Source organism: Vicugna pacos, chromosome 5 (genome assembly GCF_048564905.1).
Source record: "Vicugna pacos chromosome 5, VicPac4, whole genome shotgun sequence".
Taxonomy (NCBI): Eukaryota; Metazoa; Chordata; class Mammalia; order Artiodactyla; family Camelidae; genus Vicugna; species Vicugna pacos.
This window is the reverse complement of record NC_132991.1, coordinates 77,813,541-77,839,702: the sequence shown is the minus strand read 5'-3', so window position 1 is coordinate 77,839,702 and position 26,162 is coordinate 77,813,541. Positions and strand designations below refer to the sequence as shown.

Genomic DNA, 26,162 nt, shown 5'->3' with positions numbered 1-26,162 from the left:
CAGGTAGTGAGCTTTTAATATTTTTAGCACATGGTAACTGTTAGTACTCAGTAAATATCTGTTTCTAAAAAAGTGCATTCAATTTATAAACACCCTAGCAATGATATTTCTTTATACAGATAAGTCATATGAAAAACTCTCCCCTAAAAAAGAAAACAAAGTCGATAGATTATAAAAATCAAAGCTGCCAGTTCTTAAAGCTTTAAAAGATAACAATGCCTGCACTTACGGCTTGTATCTGTTCATTAATCTGACAAACATTTGTTGAAGACAGTAGAACCTACCCTTGATAAGTCTGTCAAGTGTTAGAAGTTTCTATTTCTCACCATAGTGACCTGTTTTTGCAAGCTTTCCACACCAGCTAGTCTGTTCCTCCCTTCCCTATAAATGGCAAAGGCCCTCAGGTCTTTACGTCTACTTGTCGAAAACAGCAAAGGAATTTATACAAGTAATTTATACTTGATAACACTTAGAACACTGAAGTATTCACTGAGTCAAGTCTTGACATGTTAAGCTTCACGGTTCTAATTTTAGAACAAAAGATTTTTTTTAACTACTTACAGGAATTACAACCATCAAAAAATAGGCAGTTTCTTCTGAGTAGAAGATCCCTCAAAATCACAACAGGCTCTAATATGGACTTGAGTTAGTTAAGAATGCTTTAAACAGTGAGTCAGAGTGGCCATCAATGGGCTCCCCAACATGCAGCCCCACCCCCATCCCCACCTCTTCCCCTCCCCCCACAGTGGGCCCTCAATCCCCTGTGGAGAAAAGTCTGCCTGGAAAAGCTGCTTGGGATACTTTTTTCACCTTTGTGGGGTTCAGAGAAGACTGTGTCCTGCTGTCACCAAATTATCCCAGGACTAGAATAGTCCTTCCCCTTCAACTTTGGTCCGTCCCTTCCGTTCCTTCGCGTTAGTCAGCTCCCTTGTCAAGTTCCCCGTTTCCCTCAATCCAGTCTTCAGCTTCTAATTCCTTTGGGCCATGATTCAGATTTATATTTTAAATTTTTCTTTATTTATATTACTCTTTAATAAGTTCATACCATAACCTCTTTATCTGACCTCTAACACTTCTTCCTAATAGCGGTTATATAGTACACAGTTCATAAAAACTCTCCTACCATTTGGGTATAAAAAACAAAGAAAAGTCTCATTCACATAGAATAGAAGAGAAAACCCTGGAAAAAGCATAAAAGAAGAATCTGCTTTTTAATAGGTTCTCCTGTTTAAAAAACAAACAGAAAAACTCCTAGCTTTCCCACAGAAAAAAAATAAAATAAAAAAGCATCCTAACTTTACTTCTTTCTAAAAGGTCAGAGTATTTTTTATCTTTATTCTTCCATTAAATAGACAGCAAATGAGCCCTCAGTCTGACTGGGACCAGCCAATTACCCTCCCTTTCACTCAGTGCTCCTTCATCTAAAAAAATACAACTGGTTTCCTCTCACCTGAAATAATCTCTGAAATTGAGGATTTGGAATTTTGGTGGTTGGAAATAAGTCTTCAATGGTGCCCTCCTCTTCATCTCTCTTTACCAAGCTCATGGAGTCAATCAAAGCATCAACAGCACTCAACTGCGCCTCTAAGACGGATACACAGCAGCAAAGAGAAATAATGATTACTTCCATTATTCTCCAAAACAAACACTTTCCATTCATAGACATTCACAGCGCTGCTGGCAGGATATACAGTCCTGACTGTGCCAAAAGTACTTGCTAGTTATGCAAGTCATTTAACCTGAGTCTTAATTTTCTCATCTGCATAAAGAGCTATTCAGAGTAGCTGGTACTTCTGAAGTACTTTCCAGCTCTACCATTCAGTGAACTTTTGACAATGGAGCATCATATCAAAAGCAAAAGGGTTTGTTTCAGAAGAATGCACCACAGCCATACAAACCGAATTCCTATTTGGTACTTCAAAATATTCAGTATTCACTGAATTGATATTTTAAAAAAATCAGTAATTAGGAAAGGAAAAAAACATTAAAAAAAAGAAAGAAAAAGAAAACCCTTCTGGTAACGAGGCATTAGCTTTATGAGAATTCAATATAACTTGTATCAGAGTATACCAACTTAACAGGAAGATGCCACCGGATCTGTCTGAGTGGATTCCTTTACAGTCTTCCCAAGTCAGAAAGAGTTCTTACCTCTCAACAAACCTCACAGCACTAATCATACTGACCTAGGTGCCTGTCTCTTTTTTTTTTATGTTTTTTAAAAAATTGAAGTATAATTGACCTATAACACTATGTTAATTACAGGTGCACAACACAGTGCTTCGGTATTTTTATATTACAAATGATCAACACAATGAGCCTCCATCACCAGAGTTATTACAACACTATTGACTATTCCCCATGCTTTACACCTTATCACTGTGACTTACTTATTTTATAACTACAAGTTTGTACCTCTTCTTTTTTTTAATTGAAGTATATAGTTCATTTACAATATTGTGTTAGTTCCTGGTGTACAGCAAAGTGATTCATCTATATATATATATATATTCTTTTTCATATTCTTTTCCATTATAGGTTATTACAAGATACTGAATATAGTTCTCTGTGCTAAATAGTTATGTCCCTGTTGCTTATCTATTTTATATATAGTAGTGGGGGGAGGGTATAGCTCAGTGGTAGAGTGTGTGCCTAGCACGCACAAGGTCCTGGGTTCAATTCCCAGTACCTCCATTAGTAAATAAACAAATAAATCTAATTACCAGCCACCCCCCAAAAAAGGATTTAAGATCAAATATACATAGTAGTGTGTATCTGTTAACCCTAAACTCCTAATTTATGCCTCCTTCCCTTCCCCTTTGGTAACCATAAGTTTGTTCTCTGTATCTGCGAGTCCGTTCAGTTTTGTAAGTAAGTTCATTTGTATCATTTTTTTAGATTCCACATATAAATGATACATGATATTTGTCTCTGATTTATTTTACTTAGTATGATAATCTCTAGGTCCACCCATGTTGTTGCAAATATTATTTCCTTCTTTTTATGGCTGAGTAATATTCCATTTTATATATCTATACCTATATCTATATCTGTATCTCACATCTTTACCCATTCATCTGTTGATGGACATTTAGGTTGCTTCCAAGTCTTTGCTACTGTAAATAGCGCTGCTATGAACACCGGAATGCATGTATCTTTTCAAATTAGTTTTTGTCTTTTCCAGATATATGCCCAGGAAGTGTGACTGCTGGATCAAGAAGTCTGTACCTCTTAATCTCTCTCACCTATTTCACTCATCCACTTACTTAACTCCCCCCAGCAACTCCCAGTTCGTTCTCTGTATCTATGAGTGTGTTTCTGTTCTGTTCTGTTTGCTCATTTGTTGTTTTTTTTTTTTAGATTCCATATATAAGTGAAATCATATGGTATTTGTCTTTCTTTGTCTGACTTATTTCACTTAGAATAATGTCTTCTAAGTCCATCTATGTTGTTGCAAATGACAAGATTTCATTCTTTTTTATGGTTGAGAAGTATTCCACTGTGTGTGTGTGTTTGTGTGTGTGTGTGTGTGTGTGTATATGTGTACACCGCATCTTCTTTGTCCCTTCATCTATCAATGGACACTTAGGTTCCTTCCATATCTTGGCTATTATAAATAATGCAGCAATGAACATAGGTGTGCATGTATTTTTCTGAATTAGCGTTTTTGACCTCTTTGGGAAAATACCCAGAAGTAGAATTGCTGGATTGTATGACAGTTCTATTTTTAATTTTTTGAGAAATTTCCATACTGTTTTTCATAGCAGCTGTACCAATTTACATTCCCAACAACAGGTTCCCTTTTCTCCACATCCTCACCAACATGTGCTGTTTAACGAAACTTTTTGGTAATAGCTATTCTGATAGGTGTGGGGTGATACCTCACGGTGGTTTTAATTTGCATTTCCCTGATGATTAATGATGCTGAGCATCTTTCCATGTGTCTGCTGGCCGTCTGTATGCCTTCTTTGGAAAAACTGCCTGCATACATTTCTTAATTGACTCCATTCAAATTGTAAAGATCCTTGAGAACAGAAACGTGACAGCCTCTTCTTTATGTCTCTCCTAATACTGACCAGAAAGCAAGTGCTCCCCAATAAAAATCAATGAAATGAGTCAGTGAAAATGGTACAGCCCAAAGCAATGTGGATGAAAAGAAACCCTCCCCAAAATACTTCTACTTAAACTACCATGTGTAATTTTCATTCTGCCGATTCATTCAGCAGTTCAGTCGTTAAAAGCTGAAGCACTATTCTCGGATCTTTCACAGTCCCTAGACAAAAGATGGAAAAGAATAAGCAGTTCCTAAAAGTCCATTATACTTCTGTTCTTCACCTTTTCAACCATCCCTTTAGGACAGCTACTTGAAATGAAAGAGCATACAGATATTTATCATGAGACATTTCTATCCCATTTTTGGACTTTCAAGGGCAGGTTTGAAGCCGGGTACAGCCATCACCATCTTAAGCTGACTACTGCAGAGCCTACCTGGCAACGGAAGGAGGTGGTGCCTGTGTCTGTGAACATTCAGTGATTCTCTGCTACTACAAGCTAGTATCAGGCAGATCACTCTGGCATTGTACACCCCTACCTAAATGTTGACTTGGGAACTACACAAAACAATTTTAATGATTCATTTTTCCAACAGAGCAAATGCAAACAAAAATAGGTCAACTTACAGAAAATAAATTAACAGATCAAAAAATATTTAATGTTTTAGATTCTGAGTGATTTATAGCTAAATCTCTTAACAAAGTTCTCTTCTTGAAATATTCTTCTTAGTTACAGTTTGGAATTACCAAGAGGTAGAGACAGAATCCTGCAACATGCCGGCACCTTCTACACATCCAAGTTCACGCCTGGCTCCACATGACGTAGAGAGACTCATTTCCAGAAGGTGAAGATGCAAGCCCTAGGGGCCCAGCTGAGTCTTGGCTTTCGTCCTGCACCCTGCTCCCAGAATACAGAGAGCGCCCAGTCCGGAGGCGTCCCTCATAGTTCCCCAATCCTACACCGACACACATTTCAACTTGTAAATTAAAACATTTACTTGTCATTTTGTGTTCTTTTTGGTATGTCTCTACCTTCAGCCCACTATTTTATAATTTATTTGTTGATAAAACTGAGAGATCTCTGCAAGACAGGATCTGCGTCTGTGAGAATCATTCCGTGCAGCGCCCTGACACCTGCAGCCAGATGCTGTTTAATAAAGATCTTTTCTTATTAAGCTCCCAGGAGTTCCTGGCAACGAGGAACAACAGGACTTGGACTGTTTATGTAAACCTCAAAGGATCTCCAGCACTGTAACTTTTTGGTTCAAAGTTACATCATATTATATATAGGACGCTAGTCATGGGTTAGATACTACATGTCAACTCATTTCAGCAGAGGGTAAACCTTCTGCTCAAAATTAGAGAATGTACATCCATTCCAAGCTGCTTTCCAGATATAAGCTCCAAGTCAGAAGGAGGAAACTAGTGAATGTTTGGAGAGTTTGGGTCAAACTATCCCTACCACTGGGAAAAAAATCACCATCATCATTACTATATACGAGCGTGACTAGAACATGGGATCCACTTAAATGCGGATTCTGAGTTATGTATGTACTACATTACTACACAAACTGAGATTGGTTGAATCTGCAAATAGAGAATGGAGGACCAACTGTAAAGTTACATGTGGATTTCTGATGGAGGGTGTGGGGTTCCAACCCTTTCATTGTTCAAGGGTCAACTGTAACTCCACCTTGAGAAATTCCAGCCCTCAGCAATGACTGCAGACAGGTGATTTCCCCAAAACAGTCTGTGTTTAGAGCCAGTCTGTGAGCAAAATGGAAATAAACTCACCTGTAGGAGTGCATTTCTTCTTATTTTGCAAGGATGAAAACATGTACTGTCGCAAGTCTTCCATGAAAGGCAGCTGTATGTACATTAAACACTAATAAGAAAGAATGGAGGTAGAATCAGAAGCAGCGAAATTCATGGAAAAACTTAAAACTGGCCCCAAATGCTGTGAAAGTGGCCCAACAAAAGTATTTCAAAAATCAGATGGCTGAAGTCAGGGACATGGAAAGTAAAATGTTCTGATTTCTGTGATTAGCTGTACACAACTACAACCAGTTCTCTGTAAGAATATTAAACATAGAAGAAATGCTTAAAAGAAAGACTATCAAAGAATAGCTACAAAATGCATAACCAACATAACACATGAGAAGAGTCTCGGTGATTGGCAGGCTGATGTGGAAGTCAAGTCACTTGCCTTCTCATTCCACTTCTGCTACAGTAGGTTCTCTGAGAAATAGGAAATGGCAAGGAATCTACACCTGTATTTTAAATAGGAGAGCCCTAAATATTTCACCAGGATCACAAATAAAATCACACCCTCAATCTTTATCCATATTAAAGACTGCTGCAGAAAGGCAGGTAATCTGTATTCTCTGTAGGTTCTGAGAAGTCAAGAAGGATGACAAGGGAGAGGTCACTGGATTGGTTGGGCAAACAGAAGGTCATGGTTAACCTTGACTAATTTAACAAAAAGCTCCTTGCACACTTTTACAATCTGTGTTCTTTCGTTGCAACTGGAAGTGTGGTTCACAGACAAACAGCAACAGCATTATTTGGGAGTTTGTGAGAAGTGCAGAATCTCAGGGCCCCCTCCCCAGACCTACAGAATCAGAACCTGCCTTTTAAAAAAGACCCCCCAGGTAATTCCCATGCACGTTAACAGTTGAGGAGCACTGTTTGTAATCAAGAACTGAAGGGGGAAAAAAATAATGTGAATAAAAACCTGCAGGTCTTACCTCATAGGCGTCCTTGATATAAGGAAAAGCCACACCAACTTGAGGATTAGCCCTTCTGTCATAAGCATATCGAACTACAGCCACCATGTCTAATTCATCCAAAGCATGAATCAGGGAGGAAAGGGCAACTGCTGCCGCCTGGTAAGAAAGATGCTTGTGTTAACACATACGCAGCACACGAGACTAAATACTTAGGAGACTGTTATCCACTTTCTTCCTGGTCCAGATTTCTTTTTAAGCATCCCTCTACTCGCTTTAAGGCCACACTCTACATATTTGCATTTGATCACATTTACTGTACCTCTTCTGGAACTTTCCTTCCTTATGTGAATCTTCTCTCTTATCCCTTCAGTCTTCCTTCTCTGAATTCATACCCTCAACTCTCTAAACAAAATCTTTCTTTGCCCCTTCTATAAATGACTATCTGTATCTTTCTTTTCCTTCATCTTTAAATTTCATGAAATTAAAATCTTGCTGTTTCACTGCTTAAAACACAATTACTCTTCTTCAATCTAATCCAGCTACTGACCCCACTTCTTTACTGAAATCATCCTCTGAAGTCCCCCATGATCTCCAAATTGCCAAATTCTTGGTTCCCATTGTATTTGTTTAAACTTTCAGTAGCATCTGACCATCTCTCTTTCTCTACACTTTCTCCTTCTGTGGCCTCAGAAACAACACTCTCCCGTGATTACTCCACTTCTGTGGACCACTCCTACCTCAGCCTTCTCTTCTTTTAACTAATCTTGAAATTCTGTTCTTGGCCTTTCTCTCCTCCTTTCTCTCTAAACTCTACTTGGGATTATTTATTTTATCCAGTCCCATGAGTTGATCAATCAAAAATCTGTATATTCAGCTTTAAAACTCTCCTAAGATCCAGACTTACACAGCCTACTAGCTGGCAGATAACTCATACAGTTATACCTCGGTATCTCAAACTGTCCACGACCAAAACTAAGCTGTCTTGCCCCTCTTCTCCTCCTGTATTCCCTACTTCCATTAACACCACCTCCCAGTCAACCAAACGAGAAGCCCTAAAGTCCTCAATGATGCCACCTTACCATCCTCACCTTCAAGTGTTCACCAAACTCTACCAATTCTATCTCTAAGCCGTCTTTCAAATTCTATCCATTCTCTTTGATCACTGCCTCCCTTGTTCCTAGGGCTGATCATGTCACTCTCTTCCATAAAAACCTCCAAAGGCTCCTCTATTCTAGCCTCAGTGAGCTGATCACCATTCCTGGGCAAGTCGTGTACTTTCTCTCCTCGGTAGATTTTTGCTTACACAGTTTCCTCCTCAGTAGATTTTTGCTTACACAGTTTCCTCCTAGCTAGAATGTCCTCTCCATTTCTCTGGCTCTCAAGCTTCTAACCCATTTTCAAGGCTTGGTAAACTGACAAGCTCTTCATTTCAGATTTGCTTAAGTCAGTTGTCTCCCTCTCCGTAACTCCCCAAACACTTTTCTCAGTGTTACCGCTAACCTTTATCAAAGTTAGCTGTGAATATTCCCATCTCTTCCACTAAAAGCTTATGACATCGATTCCCTACTATCAAAATCCTCCACAGATTTCATGATAGATCAATTACCTTTTCAGTTCAATTCAAGGAATGTTTACTTAGTGCCTACTCTTTCCTAGGTACCATCTTAGGTTGTAAGAAAACAAAGTTGAGTCCCTGGTCTCAATGAGCTAGTATCTTCTTTACTAGCAGAAATGAGATATGTAACAAGTACAGAATGTGTATATTCTAGCAAGTCCCATAAGAGAGACTAGATAAGAAAGATGGGAGTCTGAAGAAGAGATTACTTCCAACTTGTTTCTAAGTTTTTATTGGGGTGTCTTTGATAGGACCAACTGGGATATTTAAAGGAAGGAAGGACAGGGTCATGAATGACTGCTGTATTATAACACAGTAATACACCTGTGGGAAACTCAATCAAAGCTCCATTTCTTTCTCTCTCTCTTCTCCCCTTCTCTTCCACATACAATGCAAATCAGCACATTAAAGTGTAGATTCTCTATACCAAAAAAAAAATTATATACTAATGACCAGAGAAAACATTTTTAAAATGAATTATTCATAGAATAATCAAATATTTGCATTGAAAACCAAAAATATTCATCTAGTTTAATAATCCACATGATGAAGGAATTCCTATTGCCAACATCTGGTTGGTAGAGGCACTGCTTAGAAATGTACAGGAATGGGGATCTGACCATCTCACAAGGAACCAATCCATTTGGAGATAGTAATCCTTGCTGACAAAATAATTCTTCAACTTGAACAAAACTACCACTCATTGGTTCCAATCTACCCTCTAGTGGAAGCACAGTATAGTTTCTACTCCATATGATAATCTACGTATAAGAAGGTTACGACGTCTCTTATCCCTCCTACTCCCCCACCTACCTGCACAAGTCTACTCCACGCAGTCTTTTACTGAAGTCCTCACATGACAGTTTCTTTACTCCTCTGCTTATCTCAAAAGCTCCTATTAGTTAATATTATTCCTTGACAGTGACGTCAAGAGTTTACACCAATGAGTAGCCCTTTGCCATCAGTAGATGAAATTGTTTTTCCTGAGTGACTCAAGGTAACCCTGTGATCTATAGGGCTCTCTGTATCAGGCTGGATTTGAATCATGCAAGCCACAAGGCTGCTCTGAGCTAGCAAGTCTAGATTATCACTGGAGTTTCACACAGCTTTGTGATACGACTTTCCTCACTGCATACCCAGCAATCATATGATGTGATCAGAATTTTCTTTGTGTAAAGGGACATTAAGTTAGAGTTAAAATTTTAGCAGAAGTTAAACATGAAGTTAAGTTATATTGACAATATATACCAGAACTGCATGATTCCCAAAAAGATTTGACTCAGGAGAAATCCATGAACTCGGAGTCTCAAATCTAAGGATTTGCAAACACCTACTGTGCTCTAGTGAATCTGTTCAGTACTAAGAGGAAGCCAAGCATTTCCTTCTCCCAGTTTCAGGTTTTAACAGAACAATAGCATATGCTTTCACTAAATCAGCAGTCAGCTATCCTTCAGAAGTGAGGAGAAAAAGAGGACTGTATCACTACCCTTCCCCCCACCCCAAACCAGCCTGCCACGTCCAGTTTACCACTTCCAAGTATAAGTAAAACCAGCCTGCCACGTCCAGTTTACCACTTCCAAGTATAAGTAACTCCTGGAGCTTGGAGATCTGCTTAAATAGTCTTAAACAGACGCTAGATGGTAATCTTCCAGTCAACATCAATATCTCTAGAAATAACAAGTTTTGACTTGAAGACTACATAGAAAATATTTATAGAGAGGGCAGGTGTGAGTGTAGGATGCAACAGTTGTGAGCTGTTAGCCAGGCAGAAACCAGCCTGAAAACAGACTCTCTTCGGGAGGTAGAAACAGAATGAAAAGGGAGAAGGGAGGGAGATAAGACATATATCTCAGTGATGGACATGGTCCAGTGAGCCAGGGAGGCTCATCTCCAGGATGCTTAAGCCAACACTAAATGTGCTATTTATGAAAATGAAAAATTTAACCTGACCCCAGCCTTCCTGAACATGTGACCATAAGATTCCTATACCTAAGTGTATTTGTTCAAATGTTTTGGTTTTTAATACTCACCTGGCCTTCAGTTGCAGCACTATGTCCTCAGGCCTTGTGCCCATGCTATGACCCATTCATTCATCATTTCTCCACTTTCAGAGTTAAAGGTCAGTGAATTTTCCCGCTACTGTTACAAGAGTTAATGTCATTTGAAACTATAAAAGCCCCAAACAACTCACTTAAAATGACAATTCAATCCTGTGGCATTACCTCAAAGACCCACTGTCAACTCACCTCATCATCTTTTGCTGCAAAGACCTTTAGAACTTGATTTCCCATAAAATATTTCCTGTGGACCTACAAGAGTAAGTGAGGAAAAGAACTGGTTTTGATCCAAAATAAGAAACACAAAAAACCATAAAGTTGCAAGTTACTAAGAAATTCTATTCAAAATGCTCTTACTGTAAAACATTCACTGGTACTAGAAACAACTTACTACTTAAGGGTCAAATCAATTGAGCACAATAAATAAATGAGCACCTAGTTTATGTCAAACATTGTTCTGGGCACTGTAAACACACTAATGAATAGGTATAGCTATGTCTTGAGGAGCTTAGATAAATAAACATGAAATTAACTGCAATGCACTGTTACCACACAGGGCTTCCAGTGCACAAGAGTACAGTATTACAGTGCAGTGCCACAAGAGCACATAAGAAGGCCATCTAGCTTGGTCACAGGGAGGGTCACAGAAAGTTTCTGCAAATGGTGACACTTAAGTCAAGACTTACAGGATGTAAAGGAACTAACTACAATGAAAGTCTGGACACAAGTGTCCCGGGCAGAGATGATAGTGTGAATGAGTCTGGAGTGACATAAACATGTAGTACATTTGGGGAACTGCCTTTAGAGTAGTGTGACCACAGTGCAAGCAGAAAGCTGAAAAGTTAGACCAGCGAGATTAGCAAAGATCAGATCATGAAACTTCTTGTGAGCAAAGTTAAGTGGTTTGGGCTTCATCCTAAGAGCAGTGACAAGGCACTGATGAACTGCAAAGAGACTAGAGTGAAGAACTAATTAGAGGGGCAGGACTGGAGGAAGGGAAGCCAGTTAAACCAAAAATAAGTACTACACGTCCTTTAAGTTTCTGAACTAGCCGAGTATCAGAGGAGCCAAAGATCAGAAAATGGATACTGAAGAGTTCCTAGTATTATAACCACCTGCATCTACCAACCAAGATTAGCGTCTCTACGATCTGTGAGATCTTGAGCCCAGAGCTCACTTTTAAGAACGTGCTATATGCTGTATGGGCAATGCTTCTCACATGTCTTCTGCCCTCCCACCTCTAAAGCGAGAAACTGAGCACTTTCACACAGTAACAGCAGCTCAAGAAGACGGAGTCTCAAAGGTGTGTGGGTGAGGCCCATATGATTCAAATACCGTCCATCCCTCACTTCCATCCCCCATTTGAAAACCTTTATTTGAAGACATATGAGAATAATCCTATATTTTTAGTTTGCTACATTCATACAGATTTGCCCTCCTGTTAGAATCCATAATAGTTCTTGACTGATTGAACAACAGTTAATGATATCTTTCCCTAAGGCACCTAAATGACTTCTCAAAGGGCAATCAGACATTTGGGGAAATTCTGGCTAAATTCTTATTCAGCCTATAATTAGATATGAACACTGACAACTTGGAAGAAGACAAATTGAAGACTTTTGAAAATTTAAAAGAGAAGAGTAATTCACAACTCAAAAAAAAAAAGAAGCCTATTTTATATAATGAAAAGTTTCATATTAATTCAATCCAGAAATGTCAGTATCCCTCAGTTTAAGGGAATCTGGAAAAATATATGATATTATTAACTTTAAGATAATTACTAGTCTATTAAAAGGTACATACCTATATTTTACCTTTGTTGGTATGGAAAACACCTTGCTCTTATGATAATGTGTATGCAGTTAAGACAATACATGAAAGCAGGTATGTAAAAAAATAGACTTTTCAAAAATGAGTTTGTTCACCTGGTGGGCAGATTACAACTGCTTAATGGCATAAGCTTTGGAGTCAAAAGAGTCCTGGTTCAAAACCCAACTCTACCACCTGCTAGCTGGGTGACCTTGGGCCAGTTATTTAATAGCTTTGAGCCTCAATTGCATAATGTATAATATACATATCATGGCACCCACCTAGGAGGCTTGTAATAAAAATTAAATGAAAATTTATATAAAATGCTTGGTATAGTGACTGGAATATTATAATCACTCAATGGTAGTTATTATGATTATCTTTATTTTACCTGTCTGATATTATGCTTAAGATAAAAATAATTTAGAGCTTAAAACAAAAAGTTGATTTAGAAAACACTTCATGACTTACAAGTTAATTTTAAGTTAATGAAAAATCCTTTAAAATGAAAAATGTGCTTTCTGTTCATCTCACTCTTTCTTGCTTTGTCATTTAACTAAATAAGTCCCCACCCTCACCCTGGCACAAGTGATTTCAGTTTTTTGAGTTCTGAAATACACTTACAGGTGTTTTGGAAAGGTCTTTTCTGCCTATCTGGAATTAGACAGAGCCAATTCCCAATAGGCCAGTTTCTACAAATAGATCTGAATGGTCATTCTGTTTCAATGAAAAGATTCATTATTAACCATAAGTTTTAAGTTTATACACCTCCCCAAATGAGTAACTTTAGAGAAAAGTACATCTAGTGTAATTTCTTGGAGAATTGTTAGAGACTTTCAACTTCCAAAAAGTATTTATTACCACTATTAAAATGTACTGACTTTGAGTAAATATTCCCAGTTTTGGGCTTATGAGTCTTAAAATGTATCTAACAGTTTTGGCATATAATGAAAAACATTCTCCTCAACTGCACTGACTTACTCTAACACTGAATCACACAGGGATTATATGCTTAGTGCAACATGAAGAAGTTCAAATTCAATATATTGGGTAATATTTATTTTTATTATAATTCTCACTTGAGTCTTCTAGAACCAACAAAAACCTCTTCATCCCTCCAGAGCCTGAAAAGATGCACTTTCTACTTATTCACTCTCATTGGTTGCCTACCTCAAAAACATTTCACCTAAGACCTCTGGGAATCTTTAATGACCCTTTCTAGGATAGAATATGGTATCCCATGGCCTTCAGTGAGTTACTGCATGTCCCACTATGTCTATTTTGTATCTCTGCATTGCTGTCTAAAAAATATATAACTTATGAACAAGTTTCAGACCTTAGACCTCTTTCTTGGGCATTGAGAAGAAGGGTGACTGGCATAAATCAATGATATTCAAAGAGGTCTATGGTCATGTAAAACCCAGCTAGACTTTCATTCTTATAAAACACTCCAGTACACATAACAGTTTGGAGAAAGCAATACAATAACAAAGAACTGGATGCTATTTCTTTAAGACTGCTAAGAGCTACGACAGGCAGCAAAGCTAAGTGACTTTTAATTGAATCTATTCTTCTGATTCATGCTGACTTCTCTGTATCTTGGATTTTATCTTCAAAAATCAAAGATAGCGGAAGGGTATAGCTCAGTGGTAGAGGGCATGCTTAGCATTCACCAGGTCCTGAGTTCAATTCCCATTAAATCCTCCATTAAAATAAATAAATAATCCTAATTATCTCCCCTCACAAAACAAAAACAAACAAAACTCAAAGACAGAAATACTTCAGACCTGAGGGGGAGGGTAGAGCTCAGTGGTAGAGGTCTGGGATTCAATCCCCACTACCTCCATTAAAACAAACAAATAAACAAACTAATAGTAAGTAAATAGACCTAATGACCGCCTCCCCCAAAATAAATAAAATTAAAAATTAAAAGAAAAAGAAATACTCCAGACCACATTTTAGAAAAACTTTAAGTGAAACAAATATATATTATAAACAAAAAGCCCAATCAAAAGCATACCATCTCCAATAATAATGAGAAAAAGCTCCTTTGTTTTGTTTACGATTAGGAGAATGAGCACTGTACCTGAGAAGATCTACAAAATCCCAAAACAGAGAAGCACTTCCCCTCCGATTTATATTTCATTTGCTCCTGATCCACTTTAGAGAAAGGAATGATATCACTCCCATAGCGAAACCCTAGAGAACAAGAGAAGAGCATCTGTTAAGCACATGGGGCCTCATTTTCTACAAGCTGAAATTGGCCCTACGCATGCATTAACAATACATGCACACTCCGGATCAAGCCTCCATATACTGTCCCCTGGAACCAGATTTCTGCCCCTTATGACCAATGGGGAAAAAGCAGCAGATCCACAAACAACATACACAATATAGAAATGATTAAAATCTAATTATATTTTTTAAGGAGCGTATTCTGCAATCTAGTTACGTTAATGATTATCCAGCCTAGAAGAAAGAATGCAGCAAATGCAATGTGCTAGTTATCCTCCAAGGATAAACCGTGGTTGAGTAAAGGACAATCATGATTTGTAAACATAGTAACAAGAACGCACTCATTCAGAAACCTGGAGACCCACAGAGAAAAATGCACACAGGAAATTTTCAGAACAAAATGTTCTCAAAGATGCATGCCGGAGATACACAAATGCCTAATGGAAGAAGCCAAAATTCTTCTATTTAGAAACATTCAACTGATAAGTTGGATATTTTTCTGCATTTAAATGTATTTTGTTTCTGGGAATGGATTATCTACTTTTTTTCTTTTTAATTACTTAGGTTATTCATACAGATATAGGCTCTTGGCTCCTTAAAAAAACTCCAACCCTGTTCCAAGGCCTCTGCTCTATGGAATGTCATGTCCTTTTAATATATAGTCTTACAAGTTTAGTGGGGAGAAGGATCATCAAAATCCAAGGATTCTGACCTAGGGCAAATGAAAAGCACATGCATCTTTACCCCAAGAAACAAAGAAACTTGTGTGGTTGAGGGTAGACTCTGTGATTCAGTGTTTATTGGTTCCTTTCGCATTGTTCATGCCATGTATTTAATTAAAAAGAAAATATCTATTTTCACATATGTCTTTTTTAAAAAGCTGATGGTAAAAACAAAAATTTCAACAAAAAATTAAGAGGGATACATATGACACATATTAAACATGGTATCTAAACCAAATGTTTTTCGAGACATCTTACTTGAATTGTTCAACAGTAACCTGAAAATTCAGACTAAAACTGGCTTATGTTTTCTGGTTCATCTATTTAAAGAAAATCAATAACTCTACCTTTTATACATGGCAAAAAGTAAAGAACAGACTACAACATAATATGGCCATATTTCTTTGCTCATATATACTAGTCTGTCTAAGAGTGGAGGGCAGGCAAAGGAAGTTTGTGAGTAACTGTAAAAAAGTAAGAGAGAAAAGCTGCACACCTATGCTCTTTGAACTGAAACGTTTAAAACTTCCCTTTCCATTACTCCATCAATGCATTTGCTTCTTGCCTAAGATAACCAGAGCTGCTTTCTTCACCTGCAACCAAAAGAATCAGCACCCTCATCACTAGTCCCTTCTCCTTCCAACCCATCCTATACCCAGATATCATATTAATCTTCCTAAAACACAGCCCCAGTGACACTCTGCTCCTCAAAACTTATAGACAGCTCCATGTTGCTTTCAAAATTAAGCATAAACTCTTCAGTCTATCATTCAAAGCCCTTCCTAATTTAGAATAGTTTGTAGAAACACAGACTCTCCAGTAGGACAGTCCTGGGTTCAAATTCTACCAGTTGTTAACTATGTGACCTTGTCTACGTTAATGTCTTTCAGCCTCAATTCCGTTACTGATAAAATGGAAACAAGATTGCCAACTTTAGTGGTTGTTGCGAAGATTAAAAGAGAAAATGCAGGCTGTCTATCAGATACTATGTAGAGTACGAATCTGCGTATGCCCAATACACCCACCCAACTATGCGGTATTACTGAGAAGGCCCTCTGCTTCCCTGGTCTTATGCCCTTAATCATGCTATGCTTCCTACGACAGGCCAGTCATTATACTAGGATCAAATGACTAGCAAGTAATGGAGCCATGATTCTAACCAAGGCCTGACTCTAAAATTTCTGTTCTTAACTACACTTACTACTGAGTTGAATTAAAGAATTAGTAAAGATTCTGGGGTGTTATTCACATTCTAAACATAATCCATCAGGAGAGAAAAAGGAGTTATAATCACCATCGCCTTTAATTACTCTCCCAACCCCCTTACAACTCCTGCAACACACACAAATATACACTAATACTGCAATACAGTGTCACAGATGAAAGAAATTTTTTTCAAGGCTTGCAAATTAAAATTATACAGAGTAGCACACAGTTTGGTGATAAATTTTTTAAAAGACCCTGGTTTCTACATTAACCATCATTTGGTATCTTATCATTTTAGCTCCTGAACATTCAGACACTCCCAGCCAGTTTCTAAGCCATCTTGCCATCTAGATACACTATGCAGATCAAATAGGTGTAAATATATAAAGTACAACTCTAAAGATCCCAGTGAACATAAAGCAATATGACAAACAGAGAGGATTTTTCTTATCCTCTTAATTCCTTAAGGAAGCCAATCTGGCAGGATATAAGACCTGAAAATGGCATTCAGAAAAATGATCATCATTGAAGTCAAAGATAAACCAAAAAACCTGCTACAGTCACATTAATACAAGTATTCTCCTAGCTAGTAAGCTTCAGACTTTAAAACAAAGCCAAGTATGAAGTCCTGTCACTTGAGACATTTAAAACCCACAGAGACGAATGCCCGAGTGTACTTCTGCCTCGGAACCATCCTGCCTAAGACCCAATAGATGAGCTAAAGGACCCAGTGTCTCAGGGTCCCCCCACGATGGCTGTGTCTCTCAACAAATAACAATATAAAACCTAGCCTGCTTCACATCATCTTGAAGAAAATCTTTGAGGCAGAAGTGAAACTCTCATTGGCATAATACCTTGAATAGTATCCTCTTTTGGAACTTCAGTTTCATCATCATCATTCAAGCAAAACACTGTTTCTTTTCGTATATCTTCTTTTTTTAGGGTTCTTGCATCTACAACTGTCCAAGACTTCTTAGTTTTCTCCTGAAGAATCTGATTTCCAAAAGAAAAATAAAGGGAAAACAAGGAAAGCTAGGATTCTGAATGACAAAAGATAAAAACCTAATATACTCTCTGCTTTACAGAAAAAAAAATCCAGAACAATTACTCTAGCTACATTGTCATCTCTTGCCTATTGTGGAAATTTTAGTTTATCTTATAATTCTTTCTATATTTCACTTTTTCCCAGGGTAATCCATAGATAAATATCTGTAGCTATTCCAACACTCTCTATACAAAACCTCCAGATTTTGTATTTTGTTATCACAGTTTTCTAATAGAGAAGAAAGGGAAAGCAGGCAGAAATCAATAAGGAAATATGAAAAAGAGACTAGGAAAAAAAAAAAGGAAGGAAGGAGACTAAATTTTTATTCCCGGGGATGCTATTCTAGACTTGATGGAACCCAAAATAAAGAAGTACCTCCATGGTTTTCATGCATGTAATGTGTTTTGGAATTAAGTCTTTCAATATATAAAAAACATGTTTTCATGTATTTATTTTGTACATTTAAAGAAAAAAGGCAAGGAGGGCCAGGTTGAGGCATGAGCCACAAACTTATACTCAAACTGGAATTTTATCAAATAATTATCAAGAGCAACTCATTTTTAAAGTGTGCTATTATGTACAAATGTATGTATATTACAAAAAGTAATGTCACACTAACAAGTTAACATCTTTTGATATCTCATAGATGTTGTTACTATCAGATCATTAATAAATGAATTAGATGTGACTGAGTTTTCAAAACGCTGAACTTATCTCTGGTGTGTATCTGTATTTCTGCTATGATACTACAATGACACAACTTAATGCATTTCATTTTCTCTCTTTAAAAGAGAAAGAGAGAACGAGAAAGGCCTGAAACTCATGATTAACGATCAGTTGTCAAAGGAGAGAAAGAGAGAGTAAGGAATCAACCTCTATTATAGACAATTCTTAAAACTTCCTCTCCTACCATGCCTTTCACATAAAAGCTAAACAGAGATGAAATGAACAGGGAGAGCAGTTAGAGAAGTAGTAATTATGGCTTTGAGTAACCCACACATGAATTGTCAGTTCCTTATATAAGCATATTTGTCTGCCTGATAACATTTCTTTAAAAAACATGTACCTACCACTTACCGATTTATAAGCCACAATCTTTATAGACAAATTGGAGCCAATGGTCAGTTGACAAGGCCAGGGCACGGAAGACCTCTCAATTTTCTTAAAGACACACAGTTGCCTCAGACTCTCACTTAATAAAGAAAAATGTATGATGAAAGCAACAATTTTAAAACGTTAGCCTGTGTTGGATGTTGCATTTAGTTTTCTAGAATGAGAAGTGAGATGTTGATTATAAAGAGAGGAACAGCAGAGGATGGCAAGGAAAACTTGTAGCAACCATCAGCTGGGAAAGAGCCAGAATATAAATGAGCTGGCTTAGGAGGAAGGAGCTGAATTCCTTTACTGTCAAGTGAAACAGAACATCTCTATCTTCCCCTATTCAATCTTTTCTTTCAGCTCAGCCAGTTGTTCTTAACATTCTTTTCAGGACCAAGGACACTGTGAGGATATGATAAAGGCACATTCATAAATCAGTTTGTACACACCAACTCCCTGAAAACCAAGGACCTGAGGATAAAAAGCCCTGCTCTAGGATATCAAAGGGTGAGCACCATCCTATAACATCACTGTTCACAACTCTGTAATTCTTTAGTTAATTTCAATTCTCTGAAATAAAAGATAAAAGGTGTATATGCATACAATGAAGAAAGTTAAATAATGACTCTCTGTGGGATAAAGGAACTTAGCAGTCCATATTCAGTCTTAAAGTAAAGCAGATAACTCTAGATTTCTTACTGGGCAGGAAGAGGAATTGGGAAGTAGCAAACACAATGTAGAGTACTACTTCATTTGAATACTAGTGAAGATCAATTCTATTTTCATCTGGTCCCTAATCAAACACAACAGAGGAAATTATAGGAGATGGGTGGAATTTGTGGTATTTGCTAAGGATTATGTGACATTACTCAGAGTTGTGGACAAAGAGGTCTCAAGAGACTCCAATTTTCATACATAATTTACAAGGATAGTAGATATTCTACCTGATACCCTTCTCCAAAGCCTATGGTACATCTTGACTTTGGATTCACTGGGGAGTGAATAGGTATGAAACCAAGTCTTACCTGTCTCATACGACATTGCCAGTCCAAGTATAAGTCAGTCTAAAACTATCAAGAGGTTTGGATTCTGTTCCAGGTGAAATTCTAAAGACCAGTATCTTATACGTAACAGCTGAGAACAACTGGATGAGCTCTGCACTAGATCTGAACCTCCCTAATTAGAAGTCAAGTTACCTTTCTCTATTGGTCTTCTAGATGAGGACAAGTCTAGTCCAGTGTTGTCCTGCACAACTCTGTGCAATGAGTGAAACGTTCTATTTCTAACTGTGCCTGTCCAATAGTCTAGTGAGCACTTGAACTAATGACGAGTGTGACTGAGGGACTAGATTTTTTATTTTACTTAATTTTAATGAATTTAAATTTAAATAGCCACATGTGGATGATGGGTAATATACTGGATGGCAAAGTGCTGGTCCACATCTTCATGGCAGACTTAAATCCAAGCAGCTTCAAATTGCTAGGACAACAAATAGTAATTTTCCTCCTTGCTATGTTATAGGAAAATAAACTTTTTTTTAATGGTAATTTTAGTGGCCTATAATTCTTCTCTATAATATCATGGTGAATATGTTATCTTAAGATATGTATTCCCACATTAAAGCAAGCCATGTCCAAATTTGAAAGAATAATTAAGGAAAACATATTCGCATGCATTGCAGTAAGAACACACACTCTATAACAAGAAATGTTACTTTACAGGATTCCTCACTGATTCTTTAGCCAACCCCTTGGGAAATTACAATTCAATTTCCGAAATTCCCATTTACCTGCAATTTTTCAAAAGTATGTATAATTAGAAAATCAGGATGTAATGCTTGTCAAGTACAGCTCCCCACAAATATTCCAAAATTGTGACTGAGAAGAAAAATTAGAGCATATATACATTACAGTTACTCCAAAAATATCTGTTGAAACTTTACTTCAATTGAACCTTTACTTCAATTAAGAACTTTGCTTAAAATGCTTATATTTTGTGTATTTATCAATAAACTAGAATGAATTCTTTAACATTAAGTGGTATTATCCCTGAGAGTCTGAAAATCCACAATCCGTGCTTTGTGGTAAAGTATTCTATTGCCACTCTTTTACCAAATCTGGTCCCTCAAAACATACTGTTATAGATGCTATGGACCCCTTTCAGGTTCTTTCCTCAAAATAAGCGTATATCCAATTCTAACCAAGAATAACATGAATAAAGGAGACTGTCTCTTCCACAGTCTCTAACTGCATGGCTGAGAAAAGCAGCTTGCTTTATTGCTCTATGGTCCTTCAGGGATTACAAATTTCTTAAATCATTTTGCCTTTACAAAGCCCACAGGAATAAGTAGGTTATAAATTCTTAACATTTTCAGTCTTTTTTGTTTGGTTTGGTTTGGTTTTGTCTTACCAAACTATTTTGTGACCAGAAGTTTTTTAAAAAATCACTATATTATAGTATACTGCCTCCCAAAACCTCAATCAGAGGATAAGAATATATTATTATCTCAGATATGACATTACTTTTTATAATTAAGAATATTCTCAAGTGGATAAAAAGGGAGGGCCCAACAAATGTGCCCCGAGCTTGGCACAAAGAAGAAATCTACCACCTCATCATTAAAAATTTGACTTGTTAAATCTTTCGTGGTATCTATATATTTCCAAACCCCACTGCCACAGTCCTAGAAATAAACAAGAAATCTTGTGCCAATAACACAAACTTAAAAAAGGGACTAGGGGCTGGTGTACCATTTCCTTAATAAAAATTGGAATATATATTAAAGAATAACTGCTAATTCAAGAGTGGCCCAGGAAAGGAAAAGCACTAGGGAGTCTTCTGATCAAAAGAGGAATTATTCTGCTTACGACTAAAAGCTGTAACAATGTTTTCACTTCTTACCTGAAGGAATAAATTTCATCCAGCCCATCTTCACCTTCTAAAGACATCATCACCTTTTTCACCATCTGAATACCTTCTTTTTGCTGCTGGGTAATCCCTTTCAGAGGAAAGGAGGGCCCGTGGTGGTCCAAGCTCAGGTTGCCATCTCCCCTGTCCCCAGTTCCATCTTCTTTGTCAATTGGAAAAGGCAAGCTATCAGGGAAAGATCAGCAGTAGTTAAGAAGACAAGCTCTGAAGACAAATACTAACCTGGATTCTAATCCTGTGACTGTCTCTCACTAACTATGAGAAAATGGGCATGTCAGTCAACCAGCCTCTTTGAGCTCTACATTCCTCAACTGTCACACTTATCTAACCTTAGCCAGCAACCTATCAGTTTCAAGTGACCTAAGCCTCTTTGGTTTGGCTTCTACAGGGGAAATTTATTGGCTTACATAACCAAATAATTGAAAGAGAAAAGGCTGCACATGGCCTTAGAATGACTCGACATGGTTTCAAACACCACAAGGATTTTGTGACCCTCTCACTCTCTCTCTGTATTTCATCATCGTTTGCCTCTTTGTTGGCCTCGCTCTCTCAGACTGGCTTCCTCCACACTGCTTCTGAACACATTCAAGCTCATAATGTCCAACTCCACTATTAAAGAGGGACTTAGGGTTTAACCCTCTATTCTCCAATTCAAAAGAACAAGGAATCAGTGGTAGCCTGGGGCCAGATCTAGAAGATGTCAGCTTTCATTCAAGCCATGAGGTTAAAGAGTAGGAAGGAAGGCTTCCTCGAAAAAAGGTTGGGTGGATGATATTCTAGGCAGATAAAAAGAAATAAATAAATGCCCATTAACGACCTCTCAAGCTTTTTATAAAGATTCATAAGAGATTGCATATAAAATACTTAAAACCCAAATAATGTTATCATCATTATTTTTAGATAGAGAATTCCTCTACAGAAATCAATTAATTGCCAGAAATAAGTAAAACCAATGTTGTTCTTATGTTTCACTCCAGTTGTTTGACTAAAATGAGACTAAAAATACACTGAAATTATCAGTCATAGGAATACTCAGTAATCAATATACAAACTGAAAAGTCAACCAAGCACATTTTATGATAATACCCTATATGTCACTTTATAAATGCTGTCACGTAAACAATCTAATTTCATCGTTTTATGTTACGTAGAGATTTCTATCTCCATTTTCTAAAAGGAAACTGAGCTTCAGAGATGAAATAATTTGGCCAAGGCCACATAGCTAGTAAGTGGTGGAGCAAAGACTCAGTCATCTGACTGAAAGAACAAGGTTCTTTCCCCTGCAGCATATAACCTTACTCTGTCCCTGGAAACCCAAACATCTGAATTCAGCAATCTTTTCAGTTTACTCAACATGACTTGTTGGTCACCCCTATGCAGATGGTTATTTTTAAGGTGATTTCTCTTCTCATTTTATTTGCTATCCTTAAAACAAAGCTTCCTGGGGAGAGGCAAGATGGCGGAGTAGAAGGACTCTTGTAAGTCACCCTCTCCCACAAATACACCAAGACCCACATCTACAGACCCACATCTACAGACCCACTCAGCCAACCAGAGCACCTGCGGAACTCCGACAGATCATCGCCCTCTTCAAAAGATTAAGATGCCAAAAATCTGGTAGGCGAAAAGGAAAAAAGAAAGAACAAAAGGCAAAGCAGTGCGGGAGGGGTCCCGCTGGGAGGGAGCGGCAAAGGAGGACTGGCGCTCGCTCGCTGGGTCTCCCCTCTCCAACTGAGAGGCCAGCGGGACGGAGGGGGAGCCTCCAAGGCTCGGATCTGTACAGAGCAGCCCTTGTCTGACAGAACTAAGTTAAACGGGCACAGAGCGTCCCCCCGACACCCAGCCTGAGACGCGGGCCGGCACTGGCGGGCAGGGCCAGGCTGCACAAGCCGGGCGGAGGACGGGGGCGGCTGCACGGAGGCAGCCCCGGGGGACTGCAAGGGGCTGGGCGCCGTGGCTGTGGGTGTACAGGACAGAACAACCTGGGCCCTCCATAAAACAGCAAGGTTGATGTGCTCTCGGGGGAAGGGGGCATACCCCCATCTCTGAAAACCCGGGGAAACTTTTCAGGGGAAGAGAGGCGGGGCCCAGGCAGAGCCGCCATATTCTCCGGCGCTTAGCACCCAGGCGGGGGCAGAGGCGAAACCTGCATCCGCACCGAAGGGCTTAGCAGCCTCAAGGGCCAGACTGAGCCGGGCCTACAGCCCGGGGCAGATAGGACCCTTCCATCCTGGTCCCTCAGAGAACTTGCTCCACAAGGACAAACAAGGAGCTGGGTCTTGGCTCAGAGCAGGGACGAGGCCGCCCCCTCGGTCTTCCCCGAGCCCACCCACGGAGCGCGACCAGGGCGGAGCGCGACCAGGGCGGAGCGCGCAGCCGCACAGAGCAGTGGAGCTACCAGCGGTGCAGGCAGAGGGAGAGCGGCCCCCCGCCTGTCGGAGAGGAACACAGCCCCTGACCGAGGTGCTGGGAGGGGGCACTACCCGCCCTCCTGCCTGGCCAGTCTGCAACATCTGACTGCGGCATCCGGAGGGGCAGTGACCCGCCCGCCCGCAGCAGAGGAGAGCTGCATCTGACCCCGTGTTAGGAGGCGCGATCTGCTTGCCGGTAGGTGATGGGAGCAGCACAGAAGAGGACGCCAACGGAGGGCCTATGAAAACAAGCTGAGCTTCCAAAACAGGACGAAGACAGAAGGACTTCACATTAAAAGCACAGACTCCAGGAGAACACCGACAACCCCCTTTTTGTTTTTTGTTTTGTTTTTTGTTTTTGTTTTTGTTTTTTTAAATCTGTTTTTACCTGTTCTATTTTCAATTACTCTCTTAATTTTTACTTCTTAATTCATTTCTATTTCTCTTGGGGTTTGATGTCCTGTTATTGATTAGACACAGGCTTCAAACACATATATTCATCTCCCCACCCCTTTTTTGTTTCTTTTTTTTTTTTAAAGGTTTTAAAAGGACGTCTCCACCCGATTAATACTCTGCTTCAACCCGCTCTTCTATTATTCATTATACACTGTTTTCAAACCCTCTTTCTCTATTCTTTTAAAAATCTTTCTCTCTCTCTATTTTTTCTTTTTTTTTCTTTCTTTCTTTTTTTTTTTCCTAAGTTCTATTCCTAAATAGGCATTAGATAGATAAAATCCTTAAGATCCAAAATAGACAACTGATACTCCATAAACCACAGTGCCAGAGAGGTATGAGCAAGATGAAGAAGCAGAGAAACCTTTCCCAATTAAAAGAACAAGAGGAATCCCCTGAAAGAAAAATCAATGAAATAGACATCGATAGCCTACTAGATCAAGATTTCAAAAAAGGAGTGATCAAATTGCTGAAGGAATTAAAAGAGATAGTGCTTAGAGATATAAAATATGTCAAAAATGAAATTGAAGCTATAAAGAAGAGCCAAGCAGAATGGGTAAACTCATTGACAGAGATGAGGAATGATCTGATAGCTGTGCAAAGTCGACTAGTTAATGCAGAGGAACGAGTTAGTGATCTAGAAGACAGGGCAACAGAAAGCACCCATTCAGAAAAACTACAAGATAAGCAAATAAAAAATAATGATAATAGCATAAGGGACCTATGGGATAATATAAAGCGTCCCAATCTTCGCATAATAGGGGTCCCAGAAGGGGAAGAAGGATCAAAGGGGATTGAAAAGGTTTTTGAAGAAATCATGACTGAAAACTTCCCAAACTTAAAGAAGGAATCAGATATCCAAGTACAGGAAGCTCAGAGGGTCCCAAACAGGAAGAATCCAGATAGACCCACACCAAGACATATCATAATCAAGATGGCCAGAGTCAAGGATAAAGAAATGATTCTAAAGGCAGCAAGAGAAAAGCAAAGAGTGAATTACAAGGGAACCCCCATAAGGCTCTCAGCTGATTTCTCTACACAAACACTACAGGCCAGAAGGGAGTGGCAAGATATATTCAAAGCCCTGAATGAAAAAAAGATGCAGCCTAGGATACTTTATCCAGCAAGGCTATCCTTTAGGATAGAAGGAGAAATAAAGAGTTTCACAGACAAAAAAAGCTGCAGGAGTTTAGCAACACTAAACCCATGCTAAAAGAAATATTGAAAGGGCTATTCTAAATAGAAGAGCAGCAGGATGCTACAGAAATGAGAAACTCACAACTGGAAAGGTGATAACTCAGGAATTACAAATAAAGAAAACACGAAATTATAAAAGAAGACATACAAATCACTGAGAGTGGGAGAGGGAGGCAGGGAAATATAGAATTTTTTTTTCTTTCTTTTTTAAATTTTTTTAACAGTAGGATGGGTTTGAGATCATGTTATTATCAGTTTAATAAAAATGGGTATAGGTTAATAGATTTACAAAAAAGGGTAACCACAAGTCAAAAATTTACAAGGGAGTCACAAAAATTAAATAAAATCCATGATAATACAAAGGAAAATTACCAAACCACAAAAGGAAGAAGAAAGGAACAAAGAGGATATACCAATTCAACTGCAAAGATAAGTTCAAAATGGCAATAAACACACATCTATCATTAATTACTGTAAATGTTAATGGACTAAATGCTCCAGTCAAAAGACATAGAGTGGCAGACTGGATAATAAAGCAAGAACCTTCAATATGCTGCATACAAGAGACCCACTTTAGGGAGAAGGACACATATAGATTGAGAGTGAAA

At 38.4% G+C, this 26,162-nt stretch overlaps 1 protein-coding gene and 1 non-coding gene across 5 annotated transcripts in view; one reads left to right on the top strand and one right to left on the bottom strand.

The window, feature by feature from the left end:
* The window catches only part of XRCC5 (X-ray repair cross complementing 5), an 88,168-nt gene that overhangs the window by 50,189 nt on the left and 11,817 nt on the right, over positions 1-26,162 (bottom strand). For all 4 annotated transcript variants that reach the window (XM_072961607.1, XM_006207300.4, XM_072961608.1 and 1 more), the window contains 8 exons: positions 21,467-21,658; positions 18,545-18,659; positions 17,277-17,415; positions 14,346-14,458; positions 10,640-10,702; positions 6,797-6,934; positions 5,844-5,934; positions 1,451-1,584 (listed from right to left, as the gene is read on the bottom strand). In XM_072961607.1, coding sequence (XP_072817708.1) covers positions 1,451-1,584; positions 5,844-5,934; positions 6,797-6,934; positions 10,640-10,702; positions 14,346-14,458; positions 17,277-17,415; positions 18,545-18,659; positions 21,467-21,658 — 985 coding nt within the window. The remainder of the gene's footprint in view (positions 1-1,450; positions 1,585-5,843; positions 5,935-6,796; positions 6,935-10,639; positions 10,703-14,345; positions 14,459-17,276; positions 17,416-18,544; positions 18,660-21,466; positions 21,659-26,162) is intronic.
* On the top strand, positions 2,619-2,691 carry TRNAA-AGC (transfer RNA alanine (anticodon AGC)). The gene has a single exon. It is a non-coding gene; the product is annotated as a tRNA-Ala (tRNA).